The sequence below is a fragment of the Haliotis rubra genome, unplaced genomic scaffold (assembly GCF_003918875.1).
Source record: "Haliotis rubra isolate DU_JTF1 unplaced genomic scaffold, ASM391887v1 Scf160, whole genome shotgun sequence".
In the NCBI taxonomy this organism is placed as follows: domain Eukaryota; kingdom Metazoa; phylum Mollusca; class Gastropoda; order Lepetellida; family Haliotidae; genus Haliotis; species Haliotis rubra.
The window spans coordinates 829,345-853,006 of record NW_025765559.1 but is presented as its reverse complement, the minus strand read 5'-3'; the positions used below and the strand labels follow the sequence as shown (position 1 = coordinate 853,006).

General features: G+C 41.4%; 1 protein-coding gene across 1 annotated transcript in view; it reads left to right on the top strand.

The window, feature by feature from the left end:
- LOC124271425 (BCAS3 microtubule associated cell migration factor-like) overlaps window positions 1–20,147 on the top strand; it is a 93,736-nt gene extending 73,589 nt beyond the window's left edge. The window contains exon 23 of the mRNA XM_046706578.1: window positions 19,503–20,147. Coding sequence (XP_046562534.1) covers window positions 19,503–19,642 — 140 coding nt within the window. The 3' untranslated portion in view covers window positions 19,643–20,147. The remainder of the gene's footprint in view (window positions 1–19,502) is intronic.
- Window positions 20,148–23,662: the final 3,515 nt, after the last annotated feature.

Here is a 23,662-nt window from a genome sequence, read left to right as displayed (position 1 = left end):
TCCATTTCTTGAAATGATTTTATCCAATGTCAGACCATTACAACTTGAGTGAAGAAAGTCAATTTGAGATGCCCCATCAGTATCCTTGGATTAAGACAGGAATATAAATATTCATTGGCAAAAATGGCCTTGAGTTAATGTTTGGAATTAATAGTGTGAGACTTCAAGAGATCATTTTGAAGATGGAATGTCAGCCAGAAGCAAAAACGCTACGTTCCTGCCAATATTTTATATTAGTTGAAGCATCCATAAAGACCAGTAGAAATTAGCGAAGTTTTGATGCTCTCTGAAATGTCATCTAAAATACCATGACTAGGTCAGGTTTTAGCATTGGAATGTCTGTTAATGGATGGTTATTTCTCAACAAAGAATCTTGAATTAATTTTATGACATAATAAGTAACAAATAGGAGATCTGATACGAGGAATCTCCCTTTGTGTTTCAAAGATAACCAGAAAAATGTCTAACAAATGTGTTTTTTGTGGAATTTTGCAGTACTGGTTTGATTGTATTATTTGATTCAGTGTTGGATGAAAACATTTTATTTTCTTGTTAAATCTGTAATCATTATCGTCTAGATTTAAGAATGATGTTGGTATGGTTAAAGACAACAGTAGGCAATAATCTGTGTTTACATGATACAGCATCAGTTTCATGTCTACAGATGGCTAAACTGAGTTACCTCCCTTACTCCATTTTGTTGGTAAATAGCACTTGCTGTCTTTATTGGAAATGAGATAAATATTTATTCTTTTATTCAGAATAAACATCAAATGTATTATTGATGGTTTTTGTACTTTAGTTTACCCTTGGGAGAAAATCTAAAGTGTTATGATTAAACTGTGATCTCTTAGATCTGTGAAACATATTTGTCTCATATTATTGTTACTTCTTAAAGTACTGTCGGAAGTACTGTTTTTAGGCTGTTACTCTGTATCCCGAAAATTACACAATTGCAAATAGCATATGTTGAAATAACCCACATCGGCCTAACTGGGCGTTCAGTGGGATGCATAATAGGATATCCAGAAAAGCATGTTTACTCGTAAAATCGGGCAAAACTTAGAAAAATACGAATAGCTGCTGAAAACAATAGATCAGACTATAGATGGCAATTAGGTCGCTCAGCCAGGTATGACGACGAGCCGTCGACTCACTTGGCATGGAATGCACGTGCTGCCCACAGACACAAGGGGTCATCTCAAAGATATTTTATGCTTTTTCATGTGTATTGAATATGTCTCTATTGATTATCTAATCTTAGCTAATATCTCTATCTCGAAGCCTGACCCCAACTACCGTCAGCAACACCCGTCTTGTTTTTGCTTTTGAGACGACCCCTCCTACCTGTTTCTTTTATAGTGATAGTGAGACTCAATGGTATCTATATCCTTAATAGTTTCAGTATTAAAGTTGTTATTTTTTACGTCTGCTATCTTTTATAATGAAGCCAAGTCTAATTTCAAAATGGAAATTCAAAATGTGTCATTTGTTATACAATATCTTCGCACACTAATTTGCATAAAGCCATGGTCTGCTCCAAATAAGTCGCTTTGGACTTTGAAAACCCCGCATTGCTCATTTCTGCACTAATATCTCTTCAGTAGAATCCTTCTTTTACGTTTCCTATCTCCCTCCCACTGAGAGTGTAGTTAGGCCAAACTTAGTTTAACAGATATTTCACACTTTCACATATTAACAACCTAAATTGTAGACATAAATGTGAAAAAACAGTTTTTTTCTATTTTCAACAGTACTTCTAGTGTTTCTGTTTGAGGGTTGGTAGGTTGGGTGGAGGTAGTGGCGGGGTAAAGGTATGTAAATGATGGGGACAGGGAAGAGTTTTCCGTCGGGACAGGGTAGGGGTTGAGGTGGGGTTGTAATTGTTTTTAGTATGCCAGGGTAGGAATTAGAGGATTGGCCTGAATTGTTTAGTGGTAGGTGATAATTTGTCGTTTGTTAAACTCTGCCCTTGGCGTTATCCCTACTGGTGTTATGACAGTGACCTGTAACAATTGAATCTGGTCCAGATATACTGGTGATTGATATTATGAGCACAATCAGGTCACACAATCAACCAATCCCACAAGCCTGACCGGCCGATTCACTGAGTTGCATCGTTCAACCAGCATCAGTTGCTAAGGACGTACAGTGAGACCCCGGATATCCGGACACATTGTTTTTCTGGAAATCGTCCGGATAACTGAATATCCGGATATCTGGATTTCTGTCATCCAGGCTTAGGTGTTGAAATGGTAGCCAGCATACACTTGGGGGTTAAAATCACTTCCAAAACAGCATGGTCATTTTGATTTGCCAATTAAAATTCACTCTTTGCCAGATAGGCCAACTAATCACCACCAATAACCTGCTGATCGGTCATTAATCCGGATTAGCACTTCACACGGTCAGCCGTAGATTAAAGCTTCGTGCGGATAAGTGAGTCAATTTTGTGTTGATTAAGCCGGTTGGTTTGTAAAATTTACTGTCCGGGAACGGAAACCGCATATCCGTTATAGACAGTCACTTTTATAACGTAAGAGATTGTTTTTTATGAAAACTGACCGAAGGCGAGGTTTCCGGATATTTGGGGTCTGTGTATCCGGGGTCTCACTGTACTCAGACCAAGAATACCTACAGAGGTGAGAGAGTGGGAGTGTAGTTTGGAAGGGAAATCGTGGCGTAGGGTTCTGGGTCCAGATTTTCGAAGCTCTCTTAGCGCTAAGATAGTCGTAAGTGCCATACATTAACATTAACTTACGACTATCTTAGCGCTAAGACAGCTTTAAAAATCTAGGCCCAGGTCTTTACAAATTAAAAATAGTGAAAGTGTTGGTAATGTGGAGCTGAGTGGAAACAGTGGGAGACGGAATAGCTGACTGGAATGGATGCTAGCTCTCATGAATGAGTGAGTTATGTTTTACACCACTTTTAGAAATATTCCAGCAATATCACAGCAGGGGACACCAGAAATGGGCTTCACACATTGTACCCATGTGGGGAATCGAACCCGGGTCTTCAGCGTGACGAGGGAACACTTTAACCACTAGGCTTCCTCACCGCCCCTCCAGCTCTCATGCTACAGTTGGGTTAAGGATTCAGCTGTATTTAATGTCAGTGGATGCTACGTGACTAAGGGGCACCACTGATGCTTCCTTTGCAACTCTTCCTATGCAGTATCACCATGTATGTACTTTTACAGTGAGAAACAGTTCTGGATAAAATACATCGGCAACTGGTCCAGGCCCAAGTGGTGTTTTACTATGAAATGCCAACTTCGCATCGAGACATTCACCATACCGGCTATTGAAAAAACACTATCTCTTTGCATTATGTAGACTATACTTAGGGCTACGCAATATAACCGGTTTACCAGTATTTACCGGTTCAGGCATGAAAACGATACGTATTGCGATATGTATTTGACATGCATTCGGAAAACTTCCTAACATTCGGAAATCTTCGGATATTTCCGTTCTATAAATTGTTTTTTTCCTTGTTTCATGTGTGCCAAACATTATTTACATTTTTACTTTGCATGATTAAAAGTTTTTATTAAAGCCAAATCAAGCATAATGATTTTGTTGTATTTTTGCTTTGTAAATCAAGCATTAACTCAATTATAAGTAGTTGTTTGTTAAAAGAAATTCTTGCAATATATTGCAATACATATCGCAATATATCGCAATATGAAAATTCTCTGCAATACCCACCCCTATATATACTTATCACAGGTTCATCAATGATTGTGATCCATCCCCTCATCAGCCTAACAAAGGTGATATTAATGGATTATGAATTATTGTGTTTGTGTGACAATGACTGTGACAAGTGTAATATCTGGCTGAAATCACAGGAACTAGTCGTTTCGAAAATGTTCTATATGCATTTCACGTCATATTTTTGCCAAAGTCATAGGAGTTGGAGCCTGCAGAGTGGGTAGGCGGAGGCACTGATATCCTATACTTTAGTCAATAAATATTGCATCCCTTACTTGCACCAGGATCAGCTGACTGTAAGACTCCATATTACATCCTTGTACATGACACCATTTCTGGTGTCCTCAGCCGTGATATTTCTGGAATATTGCTAAAAGCGGGGTTAAACAAAACTCACTCACTCAATTGTACATGACACTGGGCGGTGGGGTAGGCTAGTGGTTAAAGCGTTGGCTCATCACGCCGAAGACCCGGGTTCGATTCCCCACCTGGGTACAGTGTGTGAAACCCATTTCTGGTGTCCCCCTCCGTGATGTTGCTGGAATATTGCTAAAAGCGGCGTAAATCTAAACTCACTCACTTACTAACATTTACATGACATTAAAGTGTTAAAGCACCGATGGCCTGCACCAGATGAACTTTTCTCCACACTCAACTAACATACCATCACATTTGTTCCAGTCTTTCTTGTAACAAGTGTTAAAGACATGTTTAAGATTAAAATGGTTAAGTTCATTTTTGTTTGTTCCAGGCCCTTTTGAAATGAGTGTTAACGATATGTTGAGATTGAAATGGCTAAGTTCGTATTTCAAGATGAAATCATTGTTACTTTAGACACAGATACAGAATCAAACTGCACTCTGCTGGTTAACCATGACAGCTTGCTTCAAGACCATGATTACAGGAAGATAATAACGTGACACTTGTCATAATGAGGCTCTCCGACAGATGCTCAGCAAGTTAACATTGGTAGCTTTTGGTGAGAAAGACATATTTGTATCTGATAAATTTGTGTTAAATTTAAATGGAATTGGCACCTAGTTCTTCTGGCTTAGCCGGTCACCTGCTTCTATTTACTTCTCCCGAAAACTTCCAGTACATCTTGATAGTACCTCGTTGTGGGGGATGTGAAAAGGTATGCCAGTGTAGAAACTGTTTGGAGAATGCATCAACTATGCCGAGTTCTGCCATTCCACAAACCGCTATTTTAATCGCTTTGGCAACTTTGAAATATGCGGGGTATTCTTTTGGAGGAAAAGACTTTTACTGTGTGATATATTTTCAAATAGATTGAATATGGATGAATAGATGTGTGCAGTGTACGCTGAGGTGAGGTGATGCAGTGCAGAGTTACATCCATTGGGTGTGTCATACACCTGTGAGGGGTGGCGGAGTAGCCTAGTGGTTAAAGTGTTTGCTCATCACACCAAAGACCTGGGTTTGATTCCCCACATGGGTACAATGTGTGAAGCCCATTTCTGGTGTCCCCTGCCGTGAATTTGCTGGAATATTGCTAAAAGCGGCGCAAAACTAAACTTACTCACTCACTCATAAACCTGTGATCTTAGGTTCAGACACCTGATTCACCCAGGTCTGTCAGTACAATACCTGGGTGTGGGTTTCACCCCGGTTCTGTTTCTACGTCTGTCAGTACAATACCTGTGTGTGGGTTTCACCCCAGTTCTGTTTCTACGTCTGTCAGTACAATACCTGTGTGTGGGTTTCACCCAGTTCTGTTTCTACGTCTGTCAGTACAATACCTGTGTTTGTGGGTTTCACTGGTTCACCCCAGTTCTGTTTCTAGGTCTGTCAGTACAATACCTGTGTTTGTGGGTTTCACTGGTTCACCCCAGTTCTGTTTCAAGGTCTGTCAGTACAATACCTGTGTGTGGGTTTCACCCCAGTTCTGTTTCAAGGTCTGTCAGTACAATACCTGTGTTTGTGGGTTTCACTGGTTCACCCCAGTTCTGTTTCTAGGTCTGTCAGTACAATACCTGTGTTTGTGGGTTTCACTGGTTCACCCCAGTTCTGTTTCAAGGTCTGTCAGTACAATACCTGTGTGTGGGTTTCACCCCAGTTCTGTTTCAAGGTCTGTCAGTACAATACCTGTGTTTGTGGGTTTCACTGGTTCATCCCAGTTCTGTTTCAAGGTCTGTCAATACAATACCTGTGTTTGTGGGTTTCACTGGTTCACCCCAGTTCTGTTTCTAGGTCTGTCAGTACAATACCTGTGTGTGGGTTTCACTGGTTCCCCCAGTTCTGTTTCAAGGTCTGTCAGTACAATACCTGTGTTTGTGGGTTTCACTGGTTCACCCCAGTTCTGTTTCAAGGTCTGTCAGTACAATACCTGTGTGTGTGGGTTTCACTGGTTCACCCAGTTCTGTTTCAAGGTCTGTCAGTACAATACCTGTGTTTGTGGGTTTCACTGGTTCACCCCAGTTCTGTTTCTAGGTCTGTCAGTACAATACCTGTGTGTGGGTTTCACCCCAGTTCTGTTTCTAGGTCTGTCAGTACAATACCTGTGTTTGTGGGTTTCACTGGTTCACCCCAGTTCTGTTTCAAGGTCTGTCAGTACAATACCTGTGTTTGTGGGTTTCACTGGTTCACCCCAGTTCTGTTTCAAGGTCTGTCAGTACAATACCTGTGTGTGGGTTTCACCCCAGTTCTGTTTCTAAGGTCTGTCAGTACAATACCTGTGTTTGTGGGTTTCACTGGTTCACCCCAGTTCTGTTTCAAGGTCTGTCAGTACAATACCTGTGTTTGTGGGTTTCACTGGTTCACCCCAGTTCTGTTTCAAGGTCTGTCAGTACAATACCTGTGTGTTTGTGGGTTTCACTGGTTCACCCCAGTTCTGTTTCAAGGTCTGTCAGTACAATACCTGTGTTTGTGGGTTTCACTGGTTCACCCAGTTCTGTTTCAAGGTCTGTCAGTACAATACCTGTGTTTCTGGGTTTCACCCTAGTTCTGTTTCTAGGTCTGTCAGTACAATACCTGTTTGTGGGTTTCACTGGTTTCACCCCAGTTCTGTTTCAAGGTCTGTCAGTACAATACCTGTGTTTGTGGGTTTCACTGGTTCACCCCAGTTCTGTTTCTAGGTCTGTCAGTACAATACCTGTGTTTGTGGGTTTCACTGGTTCACCCCAGTTTCACTGTCAGTACAATACCTGTGTGTGGGTTTCACCAGTTCTGTTTCAAGGTCTGTCAGTACAATACCTGTGTTTGTGGGTTTCACTGGTTCACCCCAGTTCTGTTTCTACGTCTGTCAGTACAATACCTGTGTTTGTGGGTTTCACTGGTTCACCCCAGTTCTGTTTCAAGGTCTGTCAGTACAATACCTGTGTGTGGGTTTCACCCCAGTTCTGTTTCAAGGTCTGTCAGTACAATACCTGTGTTTGTGGGTTTCACTGGTTCACCCCAGTTCTGTTTCAAGGTCTGTCAGTACAATACCTGTGTTTCTGGGTTTCACCCTAGTTCTGTTTCTAGGTCTGTCAGTACAATACCCGTGTTTGTGGGTTTCACCCCAGTTCTGTTTCAAGGTCTGTCAGTACAATACCTGTGTGTGGGTTTCACTCCAGTTCTGTTTCTACGTCTGTCTGTACAATACCTGTGTTTGTGGGTTTCACTGGTTCACCCAGTTCTGTTTCTACGTCTGTCAGTACAATACCTGTGTTTGTGGGTTTCACTGGTTCACCCCAGTTCTGTTTCAAGGTCTGTCAGTACAATACCTGTGTTTGTGGGTTTCACTGGTTCACCCCAGTTATGTTTCTAGGTCTGTCAGTACAATACCTGTGTGTGGGTTTCACCCCAGTTCTGTTTCAAGGTCTGTCAGTACAATACCTGTGTTTGTGGGTTTCACTGGTTCACCCCAGTTCTGTTTCAAGGTCTGTCAGTACAATACCTGTGTGTGGGTTTCACCCCAGTTCTGTTTCAAGGTCTGTCAGTACAATACCTGTGTTTGTGGGTTTCACTGGTTCACCCCAGTTATGTTTCTAGGTCTGTCAGTACAATACCTGTGTGTGGGTTTCACCCCAGTTCTGTTTCAAGGTCTGTCAGTACAATACCTGTGTTTGTGGGTTTCACTGGTTCATCCCAGATCTATTTCAAGGTCTGACAGTACAATACCTGTGTTTGTGGGTTTCACTGGTTCACCCCAGTTCTGTTTCTAGGTCTGTCAGTACAATACCTGTGTGTGGGTTTCACCCCAGTTCTGTTTCAAGGTCTGTCAGTACAATACCTGTGTTTGTGGGTTTCACTGGTTCACCCCAGTTCTGTTTCTACGTCTGTCAGTACAATACCTGTGTGTGGGTTTCACTGGTTCACCCCAGTTCTGTTTCAAGGTCTGTCAGTACAATACCTGTGTTTGTGGGTTTCACTGGTTCACCCCAGTTCTGTTTCTAGGTCTGTCAGTACAATACCTGTGTGTGGGTTTCACCCCAGTTCTGTTTCAAGGTCTGTCAGTACAATACCTGTGTTTGTGGGTTTCACTGGTTCACCCCAGTTCTGTTTCTACGTCTGTCAGTACAATACCTGTGTTTGTGGGTTTCACTGGTTCACCCAGTTCTGTTTCAGATCTGTCAATACAATACCTGTGTTTCTGGGTTTCACCCTAGTTCTGTTTCTAGGTCTGTCAGTACAATACCTGTGTTTGTGGGTTTCACCCCAGTTCTGTTTCAAGGTCTGTCAGTACAATACCTGTGTTTGTGGGTTTCACTGGTTCACCCCAGTTCTGTTTCAAGGTCTGTCAGTACAATACCTGTGTTTCTGGGTTTCACCCTAGTTCTGTTTCTAGGTCTGTCAGTACAATACCCGTGTTTGTGGGTTTCACCCCAGTTCTGTTTCAAGGTCTGTCAGTACAATACCTGTGTGTGGGTTTCACTCCAGTTCTGTTTCCGCCTGTTCAATACCTGTTTTGTGGGTTTCTGGTTCACCCAGTTCTGTTTCTGTCTGTCAGTACAATACCTGTGTTTGTGGGTTTCACTGGTTCACCCAGTTCTGTTTCAAGGTCTGTCAGTACAATACCTGTGTTTGTGGGTTTCACTGGTTCACCCAGTTCTGTTTCTACGTCTGTCTGTACAATACCTGTGTTTGTGGGTTTCACTGGTTCACCCAGTTCTGTTTCTACGTCTGTCAGTACAATACCTGTGTTTGTGGGTTTCACTGGTTCACCCCAGTTCTGTTTCAAGGTCTGTCAGTACAATACCCGTGTTTGTGGGTTTCACTGGTTCACCCAGTTCTGTTTCAAGGTCTGTCAGTACAAAACCTGTGTGTGGGTTTCACTCCAGTTCTGTTTCTAGGTCTGTCAGTTCAATACCTGTGTTTGTGGGTTTCACTGGTTCACCCAGTTCTGTTTCTACGTCTGTCGGTAAAATGCCTGTTACATGGGTTTCACGGTTCACCACAGGTCCGCTCATTAACCAGCAGCACTTTGAGGCTTCCTTACACATCCACTGGGTACTGTCTAAAAGGTGTTGTTAAACCTGACGTTTTTGGAGAATGCAACTGTCAGGAGATTATCAAGTGTTGCATGAAACATGATAAACATCAGAAATTATTTAGTATTTGCAGATACAGTATCCACTATGTCATACTCTCTCTTTGATTCATGTAACTCTCGGGTTTTACTGTGTGGCCTAACCGATTACTGTAGCTGTATGTTAGAATTTGAGGGAAATATGTAAATACGGAAATATCTTATCCATTGGCTCAAAACAGTGTATGCTTATGTAAAGAATTTATGGTGTTTTCTTTCAATGAACTTTTTATCCATAAGGTTTAAGACAGTGAGAGATACAACTAAAATAGTACAATGTGTATTTTGATCTGCATGCAATAAGTGCATCAAATACAATAGAATGCACACTGACAATGCTAAACTCTTTCTTTCTTCAACTTGAAATTTAAGCTAAATTAAATAAATTTTAAAAAGTACCTTTTCTCTTCAAATGGAAAGACAGATTAAGTGAAAGGTATTTAAAAACAACCGCTTCTTTATTAAACTGGAATTTTGGATTAAATGAAATAGATTTTGAAAATACTCTCATTATTCAATTGAAAGTTAGATTTTTTCAAACAAATTTTTAAAACTATCTATCTTACAAAATGTTAAATACTCTAAATACTGATCAGTGGACATCTTTAATATCTTATTTATACAAAGCTCTCTTTAATCAATAATGAAAACTTCTGCCATGTTGTTTTTCTTGACAATCTTTACCAGTTGTCATGGATATGGCAGTTAGTTATTTAGGCTAGCAATTAACTCTGTTTATTATTGATGATAATATTTCATCATTCCACAGTGATGTCACTGCATTACAAATGACACGATTCCTACAGCCTTCAGTGTAATGTAATATGGACATGCACTGTCAAGATGACATGTAATATTATGTAAGGCCAAGCAAACATATTGTTTAGCTTCAGGTACTATATATTCAGCAGTCTATAGGTTGGTGCTTTTGGTGATTTAAATATTTTTTTAACATATATGGTTTGTTTAGAACTGGTGTTGGTTGCAAAGTTTTTAATTTTTAATCATTTTTTTTTTCTTTGATAAATATTTAGGTTACAATGAAACTTATGGGCATGTCCAGCTATCAGAAGTAAGTATTAAAAAATCAGTGTATTATCAGTGTATTAGATTATGAAGTATTAATGTTCTGGCCTGCTAATACAAATAGATACATCTTCTAATAGTGACTGAATGATTAAATCGATCAACTCGTCACCTTCAGTTTTCCTGATCCCATATGTATTTGGGACCATTGTTCAAACTGATATGGGGAAGGTTGGGCAGCCTGATGGTTAAAGCGTTCACTCGTCATGCTCAAGACCCAGGCTCAATTCCCCACATGGGTACAATGTGTGAAGCACATTTCTGGTGTCCCCCGCCATGTTATTGCTAAAAGCGGCGTAAAACTAAACTCACTCACTTAAATTGAAATGACATACAACATAATATGGGCACCGTTTAGTTTGTAGGCCTATCGGGTAGCCTTGTGGTGAAAGTGTTAGCTTATCATGAAGAAATCCTGGGTTTAATTCCTCACATGGGTTCAGGATTATATCCATTTTCTTGTGTCCTCTTGCATGATATGGCTGATGCTGTGAGCTGTGTTAAAGCCTACTTACCTATCTCATTCCTGTTATGACCAAGCCAGTCTGCCTTATCGTTTCGGTGGAGATATATTTTATCATGTTTGTAAGGGAAATCCACCCTCCCCCACTCTCCCCTTTCCTTAAACCCCCTGAAGGAAAAAAACAAACAACACTTTTAGAAAATGCCTGCCATGAAGTAAAAAATAATTTTTTGTGTGATACATGAAACTTTCAGCCATCGGCCCAGCAACCTACTTCAAAACACTCTGAACTTAAGGACACGATTCCTTCCCACCACAGATAGAGTCATCAAACTGCGACATCTTGAGTTGACACGATGAAACCTATAATTTGTCCCAATCTTTTTGTCAACTTGTGACACAGAGGTCGCACTCTCATCAACAAAGAAAGGGGCCGGAGCCCTGTTCTCCTCATCACTGACATAAAAGCTAAATAATGATGGCTCAACGATCGGCCTGTCATTCGAGATTCAGACCCTCTTTAGTGAGAAACTATCTACCGACCATCGCTGCTAAAGGGAGATAATTGGTATTGTCCACCTTCACAAGGTATTGTGTGGATGCGGAGAGTTGTAGGACCCACTCGCGAGTTAAAGAGCTCTTTGAGAGCACTAGTTTGCAACTAAGTTGCTTCAGATATTAAGGGCTGGGTTTTACGCCGGACTCGCGTGATATTATTCCATAAGTCAACTGGTCGCCAGCCGTGCATGGTATTTGTTTAGCCGTTTAGGATGGAGTGTAAAAACAGAATACCTTCTCTCTTTCTAAAGTGAGCTTTTCAGCCAGCAGAAAGTCATTGTGTAAAGTAATGCGTGTAGTAATAGCATGGTGAAGTGCTCAAAATGATAAGTTTCCCGCGAGTCCCTAGACAAGCCTGCGACATTATAATGCAACTCGGGCGATAATATCATTTGGCACGAGTGGAAATAATAATGTAGAGAGCTCGTATTCTAACATGTAGAAAGCACGGTGATTTACGACGATTCCTCTTATTGTTTTAATGTTTGACTTTAATCAAGGAATGATTAGGGTTTCGACATTGTCTATCAATGCCCAGTGTTGACGTTTCTCAACACACATATAATTCTCCTGCTAACGTGAGTAATTTTGCAATAATGGACAGACTTCATGCTAAGTTGTTTGCAGTTCTTCTAACACAGTGCACCATTCCTCATTCCACTCCAACTCGGATGATATGATTTTTGCTCGGAAACATCAGTTCCCTTGTCATGTTTGTCAAAGTTCAAATACAGATAAAATAGATTCTGAATTAAACGGATTAATCATATTTGTGTTGTGTCAGGGCTGACAGTCGTCATGTAGGAATTATTTTCTTTTCTCTTCCAGATGTATTTTTCATGTAATGGGCAAGTTTCGGCCCTGATTACGTGCTCGAGGAAATCAATACAGTTACACTGAAATATCCTGTTTGAGCATCACCCCGGGCATCTACATTACATTAAAGAATGATTTAGTGAACAAATTGAACAGATTTGACAGTACACATTCGCCTCTTTGCTGACATTTTCAAGCCGTTTTGTTCATTTGAATTCATTTGCAGAGGAAACAGTTGCTATGATAACACGCTTTTCAAATAAATAGAGAAATTAAAATTTACCCTGAAAACACGCTTTTCAAATAAATAGAGAAATTAAAATTTACGCAGGCTATTAATCCACGTCAAATGTATTTTGTCCATGTACACCTACTTGTGAATGGTCTTAAATTTGCAAAGCCTTTGTCTAATATTTGATGAGGTTTTTTGCCACTGGCAGGGCTTTATACTGTTAGAAACATTCAAACAGGTTGTTGACTCTTTGTAATTGGTATTGGTGAAGTGACAATCAGCACCTGGTTCCATTGTTTGGTGGGTGCAAGTTATGGGTATTCTGTGTGGTAGATAGAGGGTTTGGGCAGATTAAGCTTGTATGGTGCTTAAGTGCTCAATTTGGACTTTGGCAGGCGAAGTCCTTGATATTCAAGAATAATTCTGAGTCTAGACATATTAAAAATTATGTAAAATTAAAAAGAATGATGAGCCATTTGGAAACGTCTTGTACCTTTGTTAAATGACTTATTTGAAACAAGACATTTCAAAGAAATTAAAAAAGATAGAAATTAGATTAATTTTCCAAAGTCACAAATTATGATTGCAACCAAGAATTCATTCCTCACAATTAATATCTTTTATACATGTGCCATTTTTTTTAAAACACCCACACACTTTAATCTGGGTGTAATACTGGAAATCCCCATACCCATTCATATCGGATCAGTAGGGCCCAGTACAGGCCCCTAGTGACTAGTGAGGTCTTATGTGAGACCAGGGAGGTTTGTGTTATATTGGGGAGGTTTGTGTTATATTGGGGAGGTTTGTGTTATATCAGGGAGGTTTGTGTTATATCGGGGAGGGGTTTGGGAGTAAGATTGGGGAGGTTTGGGTGATACCGGGGAGGTTTGAGGAAAGAAAGGGAGGTTTGGGGTAAGACAGGGAGGTTTTGGTGATACCGGGCATGTATGGGGTAAGAAAGGGAGGTTTTGGTGATACTGGGGAGGTTTAGGGTAAGACCAGGGAGGTTTGGGTGATACCGGGAGGTTTGGGTGATACTGGGGAGGTTTGGGGTAAGACCAGGGAAGTTTGGGTAAGACCAGAGAGGTTTGGGTGATACCGGGGAGGTTTGGGGTAAGAAAGGGAGGTTTGGGTGATACTGGGGAGGTTTAGGGTAAGATCGGGGAGGTTTGGGTGATACCGGGAGGTTGGGTGATACTGGGGAGGTTTGGTGTAAGAAAGGGAGGTTTGGGGTAAGACCGGAGAGGTTTGGGTGATACTGGGGAGGTTTGGGGTAAGAAAGGGAGGTTTGGGGTAAGAAAGGGAGGTTTGGGTGATACTGGGTAGGTTTGGAGTAAGAAAGGAGGTTTGGGTGATACCGGGGAGGTTTGGGGTAAGACCGGAGAGGTTTGGGTGATACTGGGTAGGTTTGAAGTAAGAAAGGGAGGTTTGGGTGATACTGGGGAGGTTTGGGGTAAGAAAGGGAGGTTTGGGGTAAGACCAGGGAGGTTTTGGGTAAGACCGGAGAGGTTTGGGTGATACCAGGGAGGTTTAGGGTAAGAAAGGGTGGTTTGGGTGATAATGGGGAGGTTTGGGGTAAGAAAGGGAGGTTTGGGTGATACCGGGGAGGTTTGGGGTAAGAAAGGGAGGTTTGGGTGATACCGGAGAGGTTTAGGGTGAGACAAAGGAGGTTTGGGGTAAGACCAGGGAGGTTTGGGTGATACCGGGGAGGTTTGGGGGAAGGTAGGGGAGGTTTGGGTGATACCAGGGAGGTTTGGGGTAAGATCGGGGAGGTTTGGTGATACTGGGGAGGTTTAGGGTAAGATCGGGGAGGTTTGGGTGATACCAGGGAGGTTTGGGGTAAGGTAGGGGAGGTTTGGGTGATACTGGGGAGGTTTAGGGTAAGATCATGGAGGTTTGGGTGATACCAGGGAGGTTTGGGGTAAGAAAGGGAGGTTTGGGTGATACCGGAGAGGTTTAGGGTGAGACAAAGGAGGTTTGGGATAAGACCAGGGAGGTTTGGGTGATACCGGAGAGGTTTGGGGTAAGGTAGGGGAGGTTTGGGGTGATACCGGGGAGGTTTGGGATAAGAAGGTGAGGTGAGGTGAAATTGGGTTTAACGTCGTGCTTGTTGGGATAAGAAAGGGAGGTTTGGGATAAGACCAGAGAGGTTTGGGTGATACCAAGGAGGTTTGGGGTAAGACCGGAGAGGTTTGGGTGATACCGGGGAGGTTTGGGGTAAGATCGGGAGTTTTGGAATAGGACCGAGGAGGTTTGGGGTGATACAGGGGAGGTTTTGGGTAAGACCGGAGAGGTTTGGGTGATACCGGGGAGGTTTGGGGTAAGACCGGAGAGGTTTGGGTGATACTGGGGAGGTTTGGGGTAAGATCGGGGAGGTTTGGAATAGGACTGAGGAGGTTTTGGGTGATACAGGGGAGGTTTTGGGTAAGAAAGGGGTGGTTTAATGTGAGACTGGGTTGGTTTGATGTGAGACCAGGGAGGTTTGGCATAAGACCGTGTATTTTTGCATGAGACAGGGTTGTTTGGCATGAGACCAGGGTTTGGGGTGAGACAGGAGAGGCTTGGGCTGAGACCGGGGAGGCCGGGGAGTTTGCAGGCATGAGATTGGCAAGATTTAGGGTGAGACTGGGTGGTGTGATATGATGGAGGTCTAGCTTGCCATGATGAAGGTCTGATGTGATATGATGGAGGTCTAGCTTGCCATGATGATGGTCTGATGTGATATCATGATGGTCTAGCTTGACATGAATGTTGTGATATCATGGAGACCTAGCTTGACATATATGTTGTGATATCATGGAGGCCTAGCTTGACATGATGAAGGTCAGATGTGATATCATGGAGGCCTAGCTTGACATGAATGATGTGATATCCTGGAGGCCTAGCTTGACATGATGAAGGTCAGATGTGATATCATGGAGGCCTAGCTTGACATGAATGATGTGATATCCTGGAGGCCTAGCTTGGCATGATGAAGATCTGATGTGACATCATGGCTGTCAAGTGTATTGCAATGGAGATCTATTTTAAATGATGATGGTTACGGGGACATCATGAACTCTAATGTGACACCATGAGATCTAATGTGACACCACACAGATTTAATGTGATGCCATGGGGGTTTGATATGACACTCTGAGTTGTAGTCATAAAACTCAATTAGCTTCTAAAGCACATTAGTTTAGAAACTCATTAGTAAAGAAACCTCACCAATCCAGAAACCTCACCAATCCAGAAACTTCACCAGTACAGAATCCTCACCGGTCCAGAAACTTCACCAATCCAGAAACCTCACCAATCCAGAAACCTCACCAGTCCAGGGACCTCACCTATCCAAGAACCTCATCAATCCAGAAACCTCACCAATCCAGGAACCTCACCAGTCTAGGGACCTCACCTATCCAAAAACCTCACCAATCCAGAAACCTCACCATTCCAGGAGCCTCACCTGTCCAAAAACCTCACCAGTCCAGAAACTTCACCAATCCAGGAACCTCACCAGTCTAGGGACCTCACCTATCCAAAATCCTCACCAATCCAGAAACCTCACCAGTCCAGGGACCTCACCTATCCAAGAACCTCACCAATCCAGAAACCTTCTGGAGTACTATTATTTCGTCGGTTTGTTTGTAACTAAATATTCATCATTATATACCCATGAATTGGTGATCCAGAAATTTGTTAATTTATGCAATATAACTGAAAATAGATTAACAGTGTCCAAGATATCAGGGTTCCACTGTATTAGATGACCTCTCCACTTATTTTGAAAACCGAGATTTTTGTAACGACATTCTTAATGACCTTAATATCTAGGAGGATAAAACAAATATTGCTCCTGAGAAAAAAATTAATAGAATGTCTCAAGTTTCAAGTTGTTCATTTCGGTAATGACGATAATTATGTCCCTAATAGCATTATTAATTAGTCTGTATTTTTGTACAATAAATTGTCTGAATTCTGACTTGGGGTTTTGAAGTATGCCAGCCTCGGGACAAGGAACATCGTGTGATATCTGAGTCATCACAATATACATATCCCAATACTTCATCTTTCTTAAGTGACGTTTCACCCTGCTTGGCTAACCAACAGGAGGCTGTTGATGCATAGACCATGCTATGTGATAAGTATTATAGAATAAAATGCTGCGTTATATTTCTTGATGGGTGGTAACTAGTTATTTCTGCTAAACTTTGCCAATATACACAAAGAACTTAATTAAGCACCCCCTGACATATCTCACGATTGAATGAGCCCCGATCGTAGCCCTTTGGAGTATATTTGGGACATGATTGTCGTCGTGTGCAACAAAGGGATCCTCCTGTACAGAACCTGGCCCAATTGGAAGCTGCTTTACACGAGGAATGGCGTAGACTGGCCCTTCAGAAGATCAGGAGGCTGACGGGGGGTTTGAGGAGAGAGAGTGCTGGCTGTCATACAGTCACACGGAGGTTACACTCGGTATTGACCTTGAATCGTGTAAGATAAGCAAAATGACATTTTGAATATTCACATTCACCAATAAATTCAAAATTAAACATTCCAGGGCCATATTTGTACAAACATGGTTTTGTATAAAAATCAGTGTTTTTTTTTTTTTAAATGAGCAATTATCATCATAAAATCAACATGGATTCCAATCATTTTGTCGTTTTTTAGTCAAAAGATCATACGGGTCAGAAAAACTCATGTTTTTCCATTGTGGTCACCATGATAAGTTATATGTACGTGTTGAAAACCTATCATTGCAAAAATACAGGTGTGCTTCATTTGAGCTTGTCTCATGGTCTGTTGTCCTTTACACGTCTCATGAAGCAACATGTATAGTAGCCAAGCTGGTATAGATCATCCCTACCTGTGAAGGTCCCAGTTAGAAATGGTCTTCAGCAACCTATGGTTGTCGTCAGGATCACATGGTCAGGCTTGCTGACCTGGTTGTCCTATCCTACTGCATGTATTGATGCTCATGATGTTGATCACTGGATTGTCTGCTCCAGATTCAATTGTTTACAGATCAAAGCCATGTAGGTGGATATTGCTGATTGCAACGTTAAAATGAAATAACAAATATGTATGTATGTATTTGTTTAACAATACAAATTAGTAGTTACAGATTTCTGGTATAATCTTAAGCATATCTGCCTTTGAAACTATTTGTGTTATTTGTGCCTATTATTAATATTTTTTCCATGCAACATTGTTATTTAACACATGTTATATATGGGATTACACTTTCTTACATTGTTATCCCTGATCACAAAGTGGGAAGGCGATATCGGAATGGGTGCTGCCAACTGTCTTTACATTCAACATGTTTTGCTTCCCGAAAATAAATCACAGATGGTAGCAGTGGTTGTTATAAAGTTTTACCCTGATGTTGTTTTCGCATATGAAATAGTTTTGGTGTTTCAATATCCATTGGACACAATATGATAGATCCGCAGATCCATGAGTTCTAATCCTGACTCTTCTCCTACTTCAGATGTGTTCCATGGCAGCAATGAGGTCCTCAGTACTATAGTTTGGCATGAAATGCATGTGGACCCGTTTTTTTGTAAATATCTCTTCATCCAATGACCTAGACTAACAACTAGTCTCTGAAATGAACATATTTTACTGAAAAAAAGTTCATAGTAAAAAAAAGAAAAATATAATGAAAAGGAGCCCTGAGACTTTCTTCATTGTGCTGAGGAAATCTAGACTTGCCACATTTTCTAGACTTGTGTGGCCTTTCTTGGATATATTTGCTTCAGGGTCTGTTACTACGAGAGACTACCAATGACCCAATCGATCTCAAACTGTGCAAGTGGATGTTTTGTCAGACAACCTAATCACATTGTAAATCACCGATTTTATGCATTTGTATGAAAGAATCTGTCTATGTAACTGTCAACAAAATAAACAGCAGAACGCAGAATGCTTGCAGAGGGAGGGAGCCAATGACCTGTAACAGCGGCAGTGTTGGGTCATAAAGGTCAATGCACGTGAGTTACCTGTGCACTGCACAGTGATAGACCGTTTGGATCATTCACATTGACTACTTCTAGCTGTCATCATGAAAGCTTATTCAGATGATGCTAAACGTTTAATTAGAAATGTGTTGAATTTTTAAAAACAAGAGAGCAAACCGATTTATAAGGTGTCGGATTACATGAAACGTACAGCTTTTGCTCTTGGCATGAAAAAGAACATCGTGCTAAAAATTGTGAAAAATAAACCAACAGCCAATAAACAACACCTTGTACAAAAAGGTAGGCATCGAAAGTTAGATTCTTTTGACATCAGGGTCATCAGAGATGTCATTTGCCGGCTATTTGCAAAATTTAAAGATTTTAACTTACAGAATAATTCTCACTAATGGGTTTTGTGGTTAATGTTGAACAACTCAGAGAAACAAACTCCGTATGATGGTTAACAGTTGGCACCCACCTTACCCTATTCACGACCTGTGACACCTCTTCATACCTGTCACTTGCATAGCTGACCTACATTGACGAACGTTGACCTTTATGACCCAACACTGCCACTGTTACAGGTCATTGGCTCCCTCCCTCTGCAAGCATTCTGCGTTCTGCTGTTTATTTTGTTGACAGTTACATAGACAGATTCTTTCATACAAATGCATAAAATAGGTGATTTACAATGTGATTAGGTTGTCTGACAAAACATCCACTTGCACAGTTTGAGATCGATTGGGTCATTGGTTGAAGAGATATTTTCAAAAACGGGTCCACATGCATTTCATGCCAAACTATAGTTCTGGGTCCACAGATCCATGTGTTCTAATCCTGACACTTGTTCTGTTTCAGATGTGTTCCATGGCAGCAATGAGACACTCAGTACTAGTTCTGGGTCCGCAGATCCATGTGTTCTAATCCTGACACTTGTTCTGTTTCAGATGTTCCATTCCATACTAGGCAGCAAATGAGACAGATGTGTTCTCAGCAATGATAGTTCTGGGTCCGCAGATCCATGTGTTCTAATCCTGACACTTGTTCTGTTTCAGATGTGTTCCATGGCAGCAATGAGACACTCAGTACTAGTTCTGGGTCCGCAGATCCATGTGTTCTAATCCTGACACTTGTTCTGTTTCAGATGTGTTCCATGGCAGCAATGAGACACTCAGTACTAGTTCTGGGTCCAGCGGATGTCCACTGCCTCCTCGAGGACTCGCAGAAACCGGACTGGACATGTTTCCAGGGGGTGGTTCCGGCTCCCCAGACCTTCTTGGCTGACCGGTGGACACTCATCTCCCTGAAGGCTGTCCACACGACCGGGGCTACTCTGTTTCCCTGATGTTCTAGAACAGCTATAATGTGGTCTATGGTGATTCAAGTACTAGCTTTCTGTCTTCGAAATAAGTAGTCCTTGTCATTTAAGGCTTTAGTGTTTATACCTTGACGCAGTCTCAATGTGTCTTTTGCCAATGTGATGGTAAATCAGTATCTCTGAATTGAAGGATACCTTTGCTTGAATAATGAAATTTAAGAGTGAAACTTGAAGGATCCTTCTCATAACCTAATTTTAAACATTGAACTTATAGGTGGTCTATCGATTCAGTGGTATTCCTGAAAGTCTCAGCCATCCAAAGATTTGCTTTAATGTTAATATTCTTTTGTGGTAACTTTATGGTTTTGACAGAAACTTATCCCATGCTTGTCGTAAGAGGCGACTAACGGGATCGGGTGGTCAGGCTCGCTGACTTGGTTGACAAATGTCATCATATCCAAATTGCGTAGATCGATGGTCATGCTGTTGATCACTGGATTGTCTGGTCCAGGCTTGATTATTTACAGACCGTCGCCATATAGCTGGAATGTTGCTGAGTGTGGCGTACAACTAAACTCACTCACTCACTCACTCACTGAGGTTCATCATCAAGAGAGATACTTCTCTATTTTAGTTGATTTATTTCGATACACGTGTGGATGAGGTATGATTGACCTTCAGTAAGACTGACATTGAAATATGAGGTCAGTTTGACCTTCTGGATGTTGTGTCTAAAACCATCTAACTGCTCACACACAATGTTGCTTCCTCCCTGTTCTCCAGACATCTTGACCTTTACTGAAATCAATACAACTGCACATCAATAGCTAACAGGCAATCGGACATTTGAATTTCAAGAATAAGACATTCTCAAATCAAAATTATTGCAAGTACTTCATAGGAGCTGGAAAATACACATAATATTATGATTGAGGTTGTAACAGCCTGAGCATCTCCAATCCCAACATTTGAATTACTTCGATCTCATCATTGGTGTGGATCACTTGCTTGTCTGATTCCAAACCCATTTAGCCTTGGAGTATTATTATTTTTATTATAGGATATTTCTATAGCGCACATATCCACGCAACTAGTGCATGCTCAAGGCGCTGGTACTTTTTTCCATCGATCATTGGATGTCAATCTCAACGCACATCGTATTATCAATCTCAACTCCCTGGCGAGTATGTAACTCTTGCAGCCATTAGGCACACCGAGTTATTGATGCTTTCTCATCCTTACGGGGTACCCATTCACAGCTGGGTGGACTGGGACACATAGTGACAGTACTTTGTCCAAGTTCACTGCACGTTGCCGTACTAGGTGTTTGCACATATGCGGCCATCATCTGGTCATATACTAACGGATTCATGGGTTCTTTTAAGTGCACTGGTTTGTGTACTGTACACTAGGGGTTGTGACAACACTGAAAGAGTCTGCACACAAAGTTGATTCCAAGGTTTTTACACCCGGTCACAGGTGGGCTCGATCCCGGCACCTCAACCTCGCTGGATCCCTAGCCTGGCTCCTTAGCCAGCTCACCCACCACGCCCTAAGTGTAATAAACTAGCATCTTGTCGCTGAAATGAACATATTTTACAGAAAACTAGAATATTTTCATAAAATATAATAAATAGGAGCCCAAGACTTTTGTGATTTTCAGAACAGTGGTTATCTAGACTTGTGACATATTCTAGACTTTAAAGGGCTGTGTTGGGTATATTTGTTCCAGGGTCTGTATGCCACACTAGATGGTCTGTGACAGTGGGGACTTTATTGTCTTAAAATGCCCAGTGGTTAAAGCGTTCTGTGGTCACACCGAAGGCCTGGGTTCAATTCCCCACATGGATACAGTATGCGAAGCCCATTTCTGGTGTCCCCTACTGTGATGTTGCTGGAATATTGCTAAAACCGACGTAAAACTGAATTGACTCACTAAATTCACTAAAATGGATTAGATGTGTGTTATGATATTGTGAAACCTCATTGTGAAACCTTGTTGGCCTGTTAATGGTGAAACCCCATCTTCTGGATGGTGATGATGGTGCTAACTTTTTCATCTTAGGGACCGTTCATAATTTATGGCTAGGAGGGGGTGATGATGATTTTAAGGGGCGGTCACCCATTTTGTTCTGGCGAGCTAGGGGGTCATCAGTTTTGTACATAAAAATATGTTTAATATTATGCTTAGAAATTATGGGTATGGGAAGTGGGGGTCATTGATTTTGTACATGACATGCAGGGGGGTCACTTATTTTGTACATAAATTTTAGTGGGTGTCATTCACATTGTACATGCTTCTCCATAAAAATCATCATCACCCCCCTAGCCATAAATTATGAACGGTCCCTTAAGGATTGGGCATGGGTGGTGTAAGACGACCCAGTTATCGGTCAAGAAGTCTGTGATGGTGAGTTTGTATCCCGGTAGGCCCTGATTGTGACTCTTGGTTTGCCTGCACCATATCTGTTTTGATGGATTTCACCAGAAAGGTAAATCTCTGGGACCTGCATGGGGTTAGCCTAATGGTTTAAGCCTCCATTTGTCATAATGAAGACCTGGGTTCGATTCCCACATGGGTTATGGGGCCCATTTCTTGTGCCCCCCCACTGTGATATTGCTGGAATATTGCTAAAAGCAGCATAAACGTATACGCGGTCACTCACTTTGGGCTTTTCTCCGTCAATAAGCTGACACTCCGTGATATAACTGGAATTCTGTTTAAAGTGGCAGTAAAACCAACTCACTTAATCTCTTGCTCCCTCTTGCCCACCTGCCCTCCCTGACCCCCTCTCTCACTCACTCACTCACTCGCTCAACCACTCACTCAACCACTCAACCACTCCTGGGGTGGTGGGGTAGCCTAGTGGTGGAGGTGTTCGCTCGTCATGGGTTTGATTCCCCACATGGGCACAATCTGTGAAGCCCATTTCTGGTGTCCCCCCGCTGTGATATTGCTGGAATATTGCTAAAAGTGGTGTAAAACCATTCTCATTCACTCACTTGCTCACTCCTGGTGAAGTTTTGCTGCTCTGCATAGATCTCTAAAGGAAGGGAGGTAACTATTTCACTTGTCATTCAAAAGAACATTATAAATAATGTTTTCTGTTTTTCACTTAAAGAATAATATACTTGTAGATGTTAGTTTGAAGTTGGTCAGAATCACAATTTTCAAGGACATTTAAAGCTAACACTCAAAAAAGCCTCTTTTGTCCTGAAATAAAATCCAAAAATCACTGATACCTCAGAAAATCAATGTAAAAAAGTATAAAAAATGGCCACATCACTTCTACTTTTAAAAGCCTGCATTGATTAGTACTTACTCTCCCGATTTACGTGGAACTGATTCCCTATGTAGATTCCGACTATGAAATGTTAAATGATACCCTATCCTAGTGGCAGAGATAGTCGTAAATATGACAAGCCGTGAAGTACTTTTAAGAAGCACTTAAAGAGATTTATACAGTGATACCTGCTTTGATCAAAGCAGCAATACTTTGTGATAAGCCAGTACTTTTTGTATGCTTCAACCAGTAGTTCTATCAACACGTCCAAACAAAGTACCAAACATAAATCATTTATAGCCAGCATATCCTCAGACTTTATGACCGCTTCTTCAGCAGATCTACAATCAAGAGTATCTACATTTTTGATGGCGTCTTTAAAATCTGTTACGACAAGGACAATTAAACGGCAGGAATCACTTAAACTGACAGACCTAATGCAGAAACTGAGATAAGTTATAAATTATGAATTTAATGACAATCCCATAAAGAAGTATGATGTGTAAAAAAGCCCATCTTGCACTTGACAGGTACGTTCACATGAACGTTTTCTCCTCCGAATTGGTGACATAGCTCTCTCAACACATCACTGTCAACCCATGCCATCTCATCTGTTGTATTATTCAGAAATAGACGTCAGTTCAATTGCGCCGTGCTTATCACGGTGGAGTTTTATTTTCCACAAATGCTATTTGAAATGCA